We start from the raw sequence: 16,609 nt of genomic DNA, 5'->3' as shown, positions 1-16,609 counted from the left end.
TATATTTTTTTAAAAACAACCCTACTGGTTTTACATATTAATTCACAAAATCATTTTCAGCATAATCTATAACTAATGGTAATGAGGTGTTAATGGTGAAATCCTTTAATCCTGTGTATTTCCATGTGAAGGCTGCATGAAAGACAGAGCTAAATCTTAGGTATTCCATATTCCATGACTATTCCATAACCCCCTCCTCTCCTCTATTAAACATCGTTTCTGAAATTATTCATCCATAATTTACACAACCTTCTCTAAATGTTATGCAGCAACAATTCTTTCTGAAAATAAAAATTAGAAGGAACATATCCCATTTTCACCATGTTTAAAAGTATTATTCGTTATGTGTAATCCACAACTGCCAATGAATATGGCCTGGTGGGAATATTTCTCTTAATTCACACTGAAGCTTCTAATAGAATTTCCAATTGACATAGGGTCCATCCATGGATAATTGAAGTATTTTAGAGAGCTTTTAACCATCATCCATGCATTTGTAAAAAGAGGACAAAATATTTTCTGCAGTTCCATGACCCATAAATTGGGAGGTAAGATACTTAGTGCAAACTTTATTATCAATTCCTTACCATAATGTCCATCTGCTTAGATGGTAGAGACTGATTTAACGTCTCATCAAAGAGTAGTGTAGCAATCAACATTCTTCAGCTCATTTATAAGAATCCCTTTAAAGTATAGTGCCAATCCAAAGGAGCCCAAATAGGCTCACTTTGTGGCACTACAAAAAAATTGTCTCGCTATACAGCTATCAGCAAACATTTTGGAGAACAATTTACTAATCCCTTCACAGGAGTTACATAAATAATTACTAGTGATGCACTTCAGATTCCAGAGAATTTCAGCATCAAGCACATTCCTTTTGAAGACAATGTTACCTCGGCCACTAAAGTTTCTGTTTCACATGGGGCACACGATGTTGAAGGAGTATTTACACCAGATGAATTAAATGTTGATGTCTTTGGAAAAAGAGAACTCAAGGCACGAGACTGCTTTTTTGTTTTACCTTTCCTTCATGCGTGATTTAAGAGCAGATTCTTCTATTTTCGCAATATTGATCTCCTTCATGCATAATCGGCACTTGACTTTGAACTTCCTTTTGGGCATCGATAAAATCCATTCTTTATAAGCTTGATTATCCATCCATTGGGGATTAAAATAGCACTTCCCAGGCATAACTAGTCTAAACTACATAACACAAATACGAAGCCATGCCTTTGCGAATACGCTTTACAATAAAGTTTTGAAATGACGCAAACGTAAGGACAAGTTCGGATGGTAAAACGGCAAATTTATTGAATTCTACAAGGTACATATTGTTACGAAATTCGAGATTATTCCAGTTTCGATAAGAAAAGAGAAGATCTAAGCATATGCGACAGAAGATGAAGTGGAGTCTCGCCCCGAACGCATTGATTGTCTGCTGTGCTCCACGCGCTTGGCAGACACCAAGACACTAGGCCCGGTTAGAAACGGTGGCGTTAAAAAACACGTGAGAGAGCTCGGGAACAAAACAGAAAGAACAAGAAAGATCCGCGGGTGTTTTATAAAAAGGGCCGCCGGCAGTTTTGGACAAATTCAAGGACCTATCAAGTTTTTCAAGGACCTAAGACGTTTTTCAAGCACTTTCAAGGACCTAAATTTAGCAAAAAAAAATTCAAGGACTTTCAAGGACTCTCAAGGACCGTGGGAACCCTGAAGTTGGAAAACGATGCTTTAAAATAGAAAAACAAAAACAGTTTGCAAACTTTACAAATAAAAAAAAAAAAAAAAAATTAAAAAAAGATTGAAAACATCGAAATATATTTAAATATTTACATTTTAAAAACATTAGAAAACCTTTGTATTGATTTATATCCATATTTATTCTTTTTGCACATAATTATCTATAAGCATTACTATAGGAGTTATTGCACTATATATACATAGATATAAACAGCAGATTTAATAAAATAAATGAAAATGAGCAGCAAAATCTTGTAAAAAATTACCTTTTTTTGAAAATGGGTGACTGGATCACCCGAGTACGAAATTTCTTCAGCCTTGGCACCATTTTTTATAGATGGCAAATCAGACATTGAATCCCCAACTGTAACTGTGCGGTAAGGCGCAGATGATGTCCACTTTATATTAGGTCTATACTACAATGAAAATATATAAAACAAGGTTGTAAACTTTACATTTAATAATAAGGTTGTAAACTTAACATTTGATAATAAGACTGCAAACATATTTAAGAATAAGGTTGTAAAATATAACATTACAGCTGGTGTCCCAAAACTCACATGTTAAAAATCTGTTAAAGTAAAATGAAATATGATAAAAATGTTTTGTTTGCCATCTTTTGCTTGGGAAACCTATAGAATTGCTTCCGACTATATTTTAAAATTATTTGAAAAGTTTGTTAAATGAGAACACTGCTGATTGCAAACACTAGAAAAGCAAAGTTTTAGAACAGTCTTGAGTATTTACAATGGCATCTGTAAATTTTGCTTTTACACGGCACTATGTTGCTGCTGTCATTTTGAAAACCTTGTTTAATATTTTTATTTCAATTAAAAGTGCCATCTACTGCCAATTTTATGAATTAATTTGCAACTTTGTAAGAAGAAATTATTTGGTTTCCTCAGCAGAACTCAGCAGCAAATCATACAATTACATCTCCTACCATATTTTTTTTCTTCTTGATTTTGAACATTGTCAGTTTTGGACACCTGGTGCCTAGTAAACATTATCTATGCAATTCAAATTAAATTAATCAATTGAATTAAGAATAAAGTTAAAACTAAAAATTATAATCAAAAATTCAAAACGTGCCAAAATGGATCCTTTTTTTTCCCTGGAAAAACCCTATTTGGATGGATAACATATTAGAAACTACAGATTAAAATCATTTAACTCAAAGGCTAAGATTTGATTAAAATAAATGAATTTAATTCATTACCCTAAGCCAATAATTTGAATCCTTGATTTACTACCTAATACTTCACCTTATAAAATATTGCTTGAAAGGCTCTTACTTTTTTATCATCTACAACAACAGTTAGTTGTGTAGCACGAGGTGAAAAGACATGTTGAGGTTCAGGAAAGGAAGGAAGTTTCTCTCCAGGGGCAGCTGCTAAAATTATAGCCCTGAAAATGAAAAAATTAAAACATAAGAAAAAGTTTCTAACAGATATTTCAGTAACAAATGTCTTCAATTAAAAGTCTCATACAAAAAAAAAAAAAAAAAAAAAAAAAAAAAAAACTTTTTATCACATTTTGGACGTGAGCCACAGGAAAAGTAATTAAGCTTCCGAAGACTGCAGTGGATTGTGCATGGTTAACAATAAATTAATCATATATCAGCTAAATAAAAACAATTAATAGACAAATATAGAAAATTATATGTATTTACAAAGTGCATGTATATTTTATCATTTCTTAGGAGGTTAATTGAATCTTCATTAACTAATTATTAGCAATTACAATGTGGCAGAAACTTTGTATAAGCCTTTTATTAATATTTCAATTTAAAAAAAAAGGATTTTAAATTAAAGTGTAAATAAAATTAAACAGATATTCCAAGATTTTTCTGCGAAAAATTTTCACAGTTCTTTGCATTCATACAAATGAATATTATATTTCCCACATAAAATGTAATAATGTATATTTAAATCCATACAAATTTTATTAAAAATTATAATAAGTGAATAGAGCAATCCCATCATTTAGAGAGGTCATATTTTCAAACTTTAAAAGCTCTGTAAATAAAATTTTCAACATTTATATAATTTTTGTGAAAGTAAATCTTGCCATTGTTTACATTTGCTTATATTTTAAGTAACTTTCGCTTGAAACGTATTGCAAACAAAACAGAATATATCAAGTCTGAGCCGTGATGGCTCAGGGGATAGAGCATTGGCTTTCCAAAGGGGTAAACTGGGTTCGAATCACAGCGATGGTTGATTGATACGAATTCCGCATCCAGCTTGCACTGACCACAGAGATGACGTAAAATATAGTCAGTGGTAGACGGATCCTGGGTTAGAATCTCGTTGCCGTCAGGCTAACCGTGGGAGGTTTTTCACTCCATGCAACTCAACTGCAGGTGAGTTTCATCAAAAAGTCCTCCACGAGGGTAAATTTCTCCCAATACTTGATCCAGGAGTTCCCTTGTCTTCTGGATTAGGTCCAAAATTACGAGGCTACAGAATTGAATATTAGTAGTCATAAACCCAAAATTTGGTTGGCTGTTCAACAACAGTTATAAAATAAAATGTTATGTTTGTCAAAGCCTGTTTTTTTTTAAAAAAATTCAAAATTTCTATAAGTTTATAAAAATTAGAATAAGCGCAAATGACACAACTTAATTTCAGAAAAATTATTAAAACTTTTCAAATTTTCTTAAATCTGAAAAAGCGACATTTAAAAAAATTGCCTTTTTTCTGTTTCCAGATCTTTTTTTTTTATTTTTTAAACAAGCTGCATTTTAAACCTAAATACATTAAAAAAAAAAAAAAAAAAAAAAAATTAAAGCATTCAAGAATTTTACCTTCTTCTAGTCTGAGGAACGCCATATTGACCAGCTTGTAGAACAGCAAACGTACACTGATACCCCATGCGTACTAGAGTACTTAAAGCCAGCTTAAGAATCATGCTCCTTTTGAAAGACACGAAGTTCCTGACATTTTCAAGCAAGAAGAACCTAGGCCGATAGTAATCACAATAACTTAAATAGGATACAATTAAAGAGTTCTTGAAGAGTGAATATTGCCGAGAGTTAAATCTGTTCATGCCACTGAATCCTTGGCATGGCGGACCACCACAGAGCAGTTCTACTTCTCCTTTTTGTGGAAGGTTCTGACCTTTGTACGTTGTCTCTTGACCCTAAAGACATGAATAAATGAAGACATGTTATAAAATAAATCAAATAAAGAAAAATAAGAAGAGAAATCAAAATTATTAAAGCAATTGACTTTCAGGGCTGGTATCCCCTGACGACGTCAGCTTCAGTTGTCATATTTTTCATTGTTTTTATTTATTTATTCTTTTGATCAAATAAAGACATGTTATAAAATAAATCAAATAAAGATATGTTATAAAATAAATCAAATAAAGACATGTTATAAAATAAATCAAATAAAAACATGTTATAAAATAAATCAAATAAAGACATGTTATAAAATAAATCAAATAAAGACATGTTATAAAATAAATCAAATGAAAACATGTGATAAAATGTTATTAGCGTGTTTTTAAATATTCGATTGGTGTCTATTATTGTTGGTTTTTGTTCTTAGAATCCATACAGCATTAACTAAAAGTAGCTAAAGTGATAATCTACATTTTTGTAGAGTAAAGAAAAAGAGATAGATTCACCATTAGCTATCTCAAATTGGAAAACTTATAGCTAAACTTAAGCTTTTGTTGAATACTATTACACTGGGAAACAAATTTTTTGTTGCAATTACACAAATACATGACCATGCCTAATTCAGGTGTGTGTACTTCAAATCTGAAATTAGTTTTGCTCCTAAAGCTACAGATTTTTTTTAAATAACATTTTTAACCCGTTTTCGGTCAAAGTTTAAAAACGTTATATAATACAGATGTAACGTAACGATGTAAATATTGGGACAAACTTCAAGGGTAGTTAGGGCACATCATCATCCAAGATTAAAATTGCCATATAAATAATATATTAATTGCCATTATATATAATAAAAATGCCACATGCCATTAGGGGCAGTTTTCTATTTTGAATTGTTTCCTTCATATGCTTCTGAACAGGTCATAATAGCTGCATACAACGTTTCCTGGCATGGATTTCTATGCAATTTTAATCCTGATGATGTGTCTTAACTACCCAAGAAGTTTGATGCAAGATTTATGCAACTCCCTGTTATATATAACTTTTACATTTTGACAAAAAAGTAGACTAAAAATGCAAGTTTTAAAAAAACTATAGCTTGGAGAGAGAAACAATTGCAGATTTAAAATCAGTAAAATGAAAGATCCAAGATCCGTCAAAAAATCTCATGCAACAGAAAACTAAAAGAAGAAAAAATTGCTCGTGTTACTTACAGAAGGAAAGTGATATATATATATATATATATATATATATATATATATATATATATATATATATATATATATATATATATATATATACATATACATATATATTGACATATACATATATAATATATTGACATATACATATATATATATATACATATACATATATATATATATTGAGATCTGGGTACAACTCGCTTTAACCCCTGAGTCTGATGTATTTGTACAAGTAGAAAAAGACTAACTTATTAATACTCAATAATATTTAATAATATTTCATATAGAAATATCAAATGTTATGAGATCAAAAAGAAAATTACAAAAAATTTTAAAAATCTAAAATCATTTTTCTTTGATATTTTGGAGGGATAACACATACACTTTTTTTTTATATTGACTAAAGATAGATAGAGCCACTAATGATAGATAAAGAAAAAGTTTTTAACGCTGTAAAATATATCACGGTTTAAGTTTTTTTTAACCCTTTTAAAAAAATTTATCCATTGAATTTGATTATACTCAGTTTTCTATTCAATTAGGCAGAAAACCTGTAGCTAAAAGCCTGTAATTTCTATTAGAGAAACTACAAAAACACAAATTTTTTTTTCCAAATGAAAGTAAATAAGTTACATAAGCTATTACTAGGGAAAATACATTAACATTAAACATACCAACACTTTATAATACAACATACAATAACAGGTCTTCTAACCGGTTAAGGCATGTTTAGCGTTAAAACAAATTGTGATGCCCAAAAATATAGAATAGACAAAGAGTCAATAAGAATACAGTTATTTTTTTAAAGAAATAATTTTATAATTAGAAGCATACTTTAGAGAATTTTTTTAATTGGCATGACAGATTCTGAACTATTTGAATTAAATTGCACTTGAAATAAAATAGTTTACATTGAAAAAAACAAGTCTAATTATGACTAAACTTAAATTTTAAACGAACATTAAAAACTTGCATTCCTAAAGCTTCTTTTCGTCAACAGCAGCAGACATCAAAATTTTTCGAAGTCTCTTTTTGTTAACACATTATTTTCATACTATAGAAAACCAATAAAAAAAATATTCCAGCTGCAGTTTTTAAATCAAATGATTCATGAATCGGGGAGTAGAAACAGTGTTTTTTAAAGCAATAATTAAGATAATTTTTATAAAGGACAACATTAAAATAATTTTCAAAAAAAACAAAAATAAAAAATTTAGAAACAATGGGAAATCATAAAAACTCACATCCATAACAAGACGTAATAAGAGATTGCAATCTTCTGTAAATACAGAACATTCCGGAAAATTCAGTCTAAATGCTTGAGCAGCTGGTTCTTCTTTTTCGATAGCCCACCGAGTATCGCTGACACCAGCTTCATGGAAGCCCTCAGACAAACCTTTAAAAAAACAACACACTTTTTCAGCATTTTTTGCTATTTCATATAATACTTATAAATATGTAGTGCTTGTTAAATTTCATGTTTAAACACTTAAATACAAAATGTGTTTTAAAACATGTTTTGATAAAAATGCAAAAAAAATTATGTATTTTTCAATATTTAGTATAATGAAATGAAAAATTTACAAGTTCTTTGTATAACCCATATTGCTTAAAAAATTTCTGTGTGATAAAAGGAGTTTTATTTTCTTACACTTAGGGTGAGTAGCTAGATTTTTCAACAAAAAATAAGCACCTTTTACGTACTTTTAAAGCACTCAAAAAATAGTTTTAATCACTTTCCAAAAAAAAAGAGACATAATTAGGATCTGTGCAGCAATGAAAATAATTTTTTTCTATCGTTTAAAGTTTTTTATTTATGAACATAAAATCAATAAAATTCAAAAACATTTTCAAAGACTTTACATAATCATGTTAAAATAACTAGTTACTGCTGTGAAAATCATGCATTTTTGTAATTTAGAACAACAATCTCTTTTTGAAAGATAGAAAATTAAGCACTTTTTATAAACCCCGAATAAAAAAAGCACCTTTAAGGGCTTTCAAAAAATGCTAAGCACCCAGTATATACTATATATACACTAATATATACATAAACTAATTTGATCAAATTTTCCCTATTTTGATACTGATGTATAAATTTTACTGGCAATTTTCCATACGATCAATTCGTAAAAATAAAATCTACCACAAAAAACTCTATCTATAGTTGAAATTTAAAATAAATTTAAAAAATGGTTACAAGAATAAACATTTAATTTTAACAGATTCAGAGTAAATAACAGTAATAAGAGATACAAGATAACACTGAGATATTTTTTTTTCTATTCTGACAAATCAACAATATAACTATTTCCTTAATATTAAACATAAATATTTTTAAAATATTGATTAAAAAAATTTGTATTTTTACAAATTTACACGACACAGAAAGAAAAAAAAAACTTTTGGTAGATTTTTAATGTAAGCTGAACCAAAATCAAGAATCATAATACTTCTTTCATAATTTGAATCAATTTTCTTGGAAAATATATTGAACTTATAATACACTTCAAACCCAATTTAATACACTTCAAGCCCAAATTAAACTCTTTTACCTGATTTTTGAATACTTCAACAGAAAAAAGTTACTCATCTAACCCTGATTTTTCTTTTTTTGATTCATTAAATTCCTCAACTTCCCAGTTTCAGTCTAAATTACTAAAATATAAACTTGCAAGAGAATGTATAGTTTATAAAGTTTCTTTAGCTAAGAAGGGATTACTGAATATAAATGATTATCTTATCCTATTCTTAACTCCAAAAAAGATCTGCTGAGTAAATAAATAAAGCACTTACCACCACAACCACTAAAAACATCAAGAGTCCTAAGCTTTTCATTAATAACAGGATACTCTTCAGGTTTGCTTTCTACTTTTTCGTTGGAAGTTGTCTTTTTTCCTTTAATGTTTCCTTTCCCCTAGTAAAAAAAAAAAAAAAAAAAAAAAAAAAAAGTCTTACTCAAAGTCAAAATAAGAAAGAAAATATTGATTTTAAATATGAGATAATAAAAAAAAAGTAATAATAGCTGAAGCGTTGTTAATCAAAAGGATAATAGTTTAAATAAATTTTAACTACACAGACCTAAATCTATTGCCTATAAAAGAGTTTCTGTATTTAAATGTTGTTTAGAGAGTTACAGTATACAAAATTACAAGGCCTCTTTTAGGCTAGAAGCACCTTTTTTTAAATAGATCAAAGTTGTCCAATTATTAAAAAGTGTTCTGAAATTCCTTTAGATTCCAGACAAGAGATAACATTGAGGCATTAACTTAGTCTACAAATACGTACTATATCTATTTAGGAAAGTTAAAAAGTAAAATATCTTGATTCACAATTATTAATTAATATCACAAATAAGCTTAAAAGATTTGTGCAAATAAATTCACGATAATTTTTGTGTTAGCAGTGATAAAACATTCAAGGAATGCACTAAAGAAATGGAACAAATCTTACCTTGCCAACTCTTCCAATTCGTTGAGCAATAGATGGTGGTTCATCAAAGGTTCCAGTAGAACTATCATAGGCCTAAAATAGATAATTAGACAAATTAACAGCTAAACTAAGTAAAAAATTCTTTTTTATTATTTATTTCATTGAAAGAAGTATTAAATCTCGCAGTGGACTGATCGTTAAGATCCAGAAGAATACCGAAGTCAAGCACAGGGTGCATAGCCAAATCTTTCAACAAAAAATAAGAACCTTTTACATACTTTTTAAGCACCCAGAAAAAGCACTATTTTAATCACTATCTTCATTAACAAAATGCAAAATAATTTTCAAACACTTTACATTATCATAATAAAATAACTAGTTTCTGATAAAGAACTCTTTTCTTGATTATATTAGCCATTAAAAAATTATCGAGAAATTTTTCATTTCCATATCAGAGGATGGTAAATGAAGCCTGAAATTGTGAATATCTTGCAAAATGCTACAGAGTTGCGCATGAGAGTGCAATAATCTAACCAAACCCAGCTCAGTAGACGCACATGCGAACTCGCTAGTTCATCAAACTTGTAAAATGATTGGCGCTTTCATACACTATGGACTGACGGTACGCCCAAATAGATTGTGTTTGAATCAGTTGTGAAAACGTTGAATAAAACAATGTAAAAACCACGCTTTTGCATATTACGTGGCGAAAATCGACAGGGTCAAGATAAAAAAATCTCATTTTCGAAAAGGGAAAATTAAGCACTTTATAAAAACACCCAATGAAAAAAATCACCCTTAAAGGCTCTTAAATAACGAAAATCGAAAATAAGCACCTTTAAGCACTTTTTAAAAAAGCTACGCACCATTAAGCATCACTGGCTGCAGTCAGTAAGCAGGTGAGTGACCACTTTGATCAGCCTGTGTAGGGACCAAGGGTGCGCGGTATAGGTCCTTCTGTAAAGAGCTCGACTTTCTGCGCAGGTGGTCGAGGTACCTAAACAGGGGAGCCATCCCCTGTGCTAAGGATCAAAATTGCGATGGCGTGTCTCGGATCACCCTCAGGGATGTTTTCCAGACTGTCGCCAATAGCCCATTGTGCAGCTCTTTAAAAGTACCTACCTACCTTAAAAGAACCTACAAATACTAGGAGGCTTCGCCCCCTGCTCGCAGGCGCTCACCAACCCCCGGAACTGCTTTCACAGTTCATTTCGGATTGCTTCACAATCCAATGTCTGCTTTGCTCGCTTATAGGATACGTTCTTAATGTCTAGTTTTTGTATACTTTTTTTAATACTGAAGTTCCGAAAACTTTTCACTGTAGAAAATTCTAAACCTGTACATTTCAATATTAATTTGAAATTGCAAACAGTTCACATATTTTTCTTAATCACACTATTCTAAATTCCAGTTGTTAAGAAAAGTAACTGTTGTAAGCTTTGTTTTAAAGTCTTTCCCACCAGAGGGCTAAAGCCATGTGTTGTAAAAACAATATGAAATAGTAGTCTGCCACTGAACGCCGGATGTAAAGCATCGGCTTTGATGAAGATAATTTTGTATTTTTAATTCTCTGAAGGGCGCCACCTTAATAATATGGAATTTGTAAAATAAATGTATATATTTTTGATTGTTGATGAAGCCCATCATTTTGTGTTTTCATCAGTGTTCAGAAGCAGAACAACTATAAGTTTTTTATTTTATCACAAAAAAATAAAATGTATAAAAAACAAAGAAAATGAGTATAGTCATAGAAAAAGTTAAAATTATAATATAGTATTTGTCAGTTAAAATAAAACTTTTTGTTTAAGACCTTGCTAACAATTCAAATTTCTCCGAGGCAATTCTAAAGTACCAATTAAGGTAGTATTGTTAAGTTGAAACACAATATTTTTAGTTTTGATGTCAACAATACAATTCAATTTTTCACAAAAACGATTGTTTCCATTGTTAAGTTCAATGTCAACAATTCAAATTTTTCAGATGCAACTCTTAACCTCTAAATATTATTTTTTTTATGTACACATTTCTAAATGTCAGTATTCAACCACAAAACAACTTAAAGTCCTCAAATTTAGCATGAAGTTGTAAAATGTAATGAAAGAGGGTCATAGCAATAATGAAAGTAGAAGTAAAGTTAGTACTGTAAAATTAAAACAATATTTTTAATCAATGAGCCAAGTTCTTCAAGAAGCAGTTGTAGAAGTAGGTTGTTTATTTAAAACTTTTTATAGAATTTCTTTAAGAACACAATTGTTAATTTGGGCACTTGGCGATACAACACTTTTAGAATTGAAGGATTTGTTACGTCAAGCGCTCAGGTATCATAATTTTGATCTAGTTGCGCTTCTATGTCATTTTGATTTATGTTGCTAAGTTAACTTTCAAAAAATTCTATGGCTGGCAACAGCATTTTTATTTTTTAAGTTGTTTATTTTTATTTCTTTCAGAATTCGTTATTTTTTTAGCGAAATGTTTTTTAACCTAACAGAATTCTTTGCCGACTGTTTTCTCTATGATGGAAGAAAATAAAGAAAATATTTAACTGTTGTGAAAAGAATCTTATTTAGTTGTACAAAGTACTTCAGCCAAAATTTGGGAGCCACGTAAGAGAATTATATATATTAGATCAGAAACACATCATTAAAAGGCAGAATGCTTTGGTGTTTTTAAAACAAAGCAAACGTTGCCACCGGCGGAAAAGAAATACAGCCAAGATTTGGGAGCCACGTAAGAGAATTATATATAATAGATGATAATTATAGCAAAAACTTACCTCATTAAAATAAAACCGATGCGGACCGCCTTTGAAATAATCATCTACTGACTCAGTAAGATTTTCACTGAAGACGACATAACATTTTCCTTTAATATTTGTGAATTCAAAAGTATATTCTGTAATAGAAAATTATGTCATTAAAACAGGTCTCTTGGGAAAATATGGAAAAATAAGGTAAAGGAAGGTTGGACATAGTCAATTTCTAAGATTCGGATGGCATCATTAATATTATTTTTAATTCTAATAATGACCCTAATTAATTTACATCACAACAAATGTTAGCATTCAAAAGTAGTGAATTAATGTCGCAGGAAGAGAGAATAAAATGTTTGAGATATGGAAAAATGAGAACAACAGTTTTGATTTTATTTAAAACTATATAGTATTGTACCATAAGACAGTAAAACATGTTGCACTCGGAAGGAGTCTCAAGGCACAACATAATCATATTGCTAATTTCAATATACAGTCAGTACCGCCTATATGGTCACCCCGCTTATATGGTCAATTTTCTAAAGTCCCGTCTAACTTAATGGGAAACACGTTTTAAAGCTCACCACTTATATGGTCATCCTATTTTTCGATTTACCGGTTATAAGGTCAGTTTCCTTTTTTTTTTTTTTGAAAAAATATACATTTTAAGACATTTTTTAGACAGGAAGCCAAGAAAAATGACTAGAAGGTAAACACATTCCTTCGACCCCCGAAGAGAACTGGAATTTCCCCCTCTATTTCTCTTTTGCATTCATTGATGACCTTACCCTCTCCTCATTTGACCACTCGCATTCTTTTCCCCGCCCAAGGGCAAAGGGTCTTTTGATCGTTTGAAGTTATCTCTCAGAGCTTGAAAAGGAGTTGAAGTTGAGAAAAAAGGATTACTGAACGAATGACGTATCCATGCTTTCATTATGGCTTCGAAAATAAAGAATTTAACAATATCGGAAAAAATGAATTGGTTGAAAAATTTAAAAAGTCTAACCTTTCAAAAGCTACATTTGCCAAAGAAAATTCTATACCGCGAACAACTTTAAACAACATTTTAGCAGCCAAACGTAGCTCTCCAGATGTTTCAATTAGCGACCGAGAAAGAAAACGTCAGCGTGTGTCACCTTATGAGAATGTGGAGAAGGCTCTCCTGTCATGGATCAAATATGCACGATCACAAAATGCTCCATATCCTGGAATATTCTAAAACAAAAAGCTTTAGAAATAGCTAAAGAACTTGGAGAATCAAATTTTGTTGCAAGCAATGGCTGGATACAGCGATTCAATGCAAGAAATAACATATTCTTTAAGAAATTGTGCGGAGAAGCTGCTGATTTTGACAACAGTTCTTTAAAAGAATGGAAAGACGTCATGTTGTGAGATATTCATGAAGATATGAACCTGCTAAAAGTGTTCAACGTCGATGAATGTGCACTTTTCTATAGGATCTTACCCGACAGAACCCTTTGCTTCAAAGGAGAAAAATGTATAGGCGGAACGAAAATTAAGGAACGCTTAACAGTTTTGTTATCTGCAATCATGGATGGTTCGGAGAAAATGATTCCTTTGGTGATTGGAAAATTTCTGAAACCGAGATGCATGAAAAATAGTAAATCTTTGCCCCTTTTGTACGATGCCAATTCCAAAGCATGGATGACCCAAACGATCTGAGAAAAAACTCTCAGAAGGTGGGACCTACATTTTTCAAAGAAAAACAGAAAAGTTGCATTGATTGCTGATAACTGCACTGCTCACTGTCCTGTTGAGGGCTTGAAATCGATTGAGCTCGTATTTTTGCCTCCAAACAGCACATGTGTGTTGCAGCCTCTAGATCAAGGCATAATTCAAAGCTTCAAGTCTATGTATAGAAAGCTTCTTCTACGGGATATGATCACCGCCATAGACAGAAAAGAAGAATTTCACGTTTCAGTTTTGGACGCACTGTTCTATATTGACCAAAGCTGGAACATGGTGTCGTCCAAAACTATTGAAAATTGTTTCCATCACGCGGGGTTCCACAGTTCTCCAGACTCTTCGGTATCATTAGAGGACCCTGAGGAAGATCTTCCATTAGTAGAATTAGCAGAAAATCCTCGAAACCGAGGCTATGCAATGCCGGACGTAAATTTGTATTCCCAAATAGACGTTGATGTCCTCACTAATTGTGAAGCAACTGTGGAAGGCACTGTATATGTCTTAAATCTGAATGCTGAAGGAAGTGACGATGAGGATGATACTGAATGCAATAAAAAGTCTGTATCAACAGCTGATGCTCTTAAGGCTACAGATGACTTAAGGCTACACTTTTGCAAATTCAGATGCAGCAGATGAACATTTAAAAACTATCAGAGACTTAGAAAAAATTGTTTTAACAACCAAGAAGAAGAAACAGACAAGCTTATCGGAATATTTTTTTTGAACATGTACATATGCTAAGGTAAAGAATTAAAATTTTTCTAAAAGTATAAAAATTATTTTTGCATTCTTTCTTATTATGCACCTTAATAATTAATTTTTAAACGTTTTTGAAAGTTGAATTATTTGTTTAAAAAATACAATCTGATTCCAGAATATATTCACGCCATATTAACTATACTATATATTTGGTTATGGCATATATGGTCACACCGCTTATATGGTCATAATATTCTGGACCCATGAGCTGACCATATAACCGATACTGACTGTATCATACAACAAAGGGGTGTTTGTTTCGATTTACATATCATTAATTTGTCCTATGCCACACTACTCTGCATACAATAAGTACAATACACACTACTCTGGCCCAATAAGTAATTTTTTTCTCCTTTTGCTAAAACTTAACTTCTAAACCAAATAGAATTGTTTAGTCGAAACATTGTTCCCTTATTTGTTCTCCTTTCTGCCCTCTCCAATGAAATGATTAAATCGGAAACAGGACTTCTGGTGAAAGCTACACATAAATATCACTCATTCTAGGTGTAATGTTGTTGTTGCAACAACAACATTCTAGATGTAATAAATACTATAATGTGTTCAAAATGCTCACATTCGCTCGATTCATTGCAATTCTGAGAACCTTTATTCTTTGTGGGATATACAGTCGAATCTCGCTAACTCGAACCTCGATTTCACGAATTTTTTTTTCTAATCCTCGATAACTTGAATTTTTTTTCCATAAATAGTGTAGATTTTTTTTTCTAAAATTAAAAAAATACTCCAAAAAAATAAAAAAATTTAAGAATAGCTGACAAGGCATGGAATGATGTATCTTCCTTTATGATAATGAATGGCTTCAAGAAGTCTGGATTCATTAAAGATCACAAAAGTAGTCAAACAATCAATAATTCTGCTGAAAACTACACTGAAAATGATTGGAACAGATTGACCGAACTCATGAAGCTTGATGACATGGAATTTCATGACTTTGTAAGCGTAGATGATGCAGTAACAGTGATGCAGTCAGTGGGATGAGAATGATATCATCGCTCAAACGAAAGCTTCTTGTGAACTATCAGAAGAAGAGGATGTGGAAATCGAAGATTTACCGCTCAGTGTTACTAACAAACAAGCACTTTCTGCAGTGGACTCTGTAAGGAGATTTATTGAGAGGAAGTCGAATATGTCAGAGGAGACATTTAAAGCTATAGTCCACTTAGAAAGTGTTATAGACAAACTTACTTACACATCTCTAAAGCAATCAACAATTGAAAAGTGTAAAAGGTGTAAAAAGTGCTTTTAGAATAAATATGGAATAGTAAATAAGGTATGTAAAGAGCATTTTTCTTTATTCTACCGTCGATAACATGAGATTTTCGATATCTTGAAATTTTTCGCCTCTCCCTTCAAGTTCGAGATATCGAGGTTTGACTGTATTTGCAATATGTATTTTATGTGTGCCCCTCAAAAAAAAAAATTCAAGATTGAACTTATTTTTTGACTAATTAACACAGTCTAGCGTTGTTTATCAAATATTTAGAAATTCCTAGCTCGCTGACTGCACATAAAAATAGTCCACATATCAACATCCTGATTTTTTTTTTTTTTTAAATTATCTTCCTTCTAAAGTGTTTGTTTTATTTCTATTTTTACAGCAAATGAAACAAATATAACAGGAAAATAAAATAAAAAATGCAGCAACACTTTAAAAATATAATGCTTCACTACTGAGGAAAGCGAGACTCAATATATGAAAAAAAAAATTGCAGATGTTTCTAGTAATCACTTTTCAACTCCACTCTGTTTCCTGTCACAAATAAATAAGTAAACAAGTTAATGTTTACATTGATACCTTCCTCGCTATTAATTAGTTAGATTTTTATAGTGCTTTTGATTTTTTTTTATCTTAAATATTTAGTTGCA

At 30.9% G+C, this 16,609-nt stretch overlaps 1 protein-coding gene across 2 annotated transcripts in view; it reads right to left on the bottom strand.

Moving 5' to 3' along the window:
• The window catches only part of LOC107449723 (DNA (cytosine-5)-methyltransferase PliMCI), a 66,779-nt gene that overhangs the window by 6,976 nt on the left and 43,194 nt on the right, over window positions 1-16,609 (bottom strand). For both annotated transcript variants that reach the window (XM_087168305.1, XM_087168306.1), the window contains exons 24-30: window positions 12,278-12,396; window positions 9,526-9,597; window positions 8,869-8,989; window positions 7,317-7,468; window positions 4,550-4,884; window positions 3,036-3,147; window positions 2,007-2,156 (exon numbers count right to left, since the gene is read on the bottom strand). In XM_087168305.1, coding sequence (XP_087024431.1) covers window positions 2,007-2,156; window positions 3,036-3,147; window positions 4,550-4,884; window positions 7,317-7,468; window positions 8,869-8,989; window positions 9,526-9,597; window positions 12,278-12,396 — 1,061 coding nt within the window. The remainder of the gene's footprint in view (window positions 1-2,006; window positions 2,157-3,035; window positions 3,148-4,549; window positions 4,885-7,316; window positions 7,469-8,868; window positions 8,990-9,525; window positions 9,598-12,277; window positions 12,397-16,609) is intronic.

The sequence above is a fragment of the Parasteatoda tepidariorum genome, chromosome 7 (assembly GCF_982258835.1).
Source record: "Parasteatoda tepidariorum strain Cologne lab strain chromosome 7, Ptep-v5.0, whole genome shotgun sequence".
Lineage (NCBI taxonomy): Eukaryota > Metazoa > Arthropoda > Arachnida > Araneae > Theridiidae > Parasteatoda > Parasteatoda tepidariorum.
Note: the sequence above shows the minus strand (reverse complement) of the source record. Positions and strands in the feature narration are given on the sequence as shown.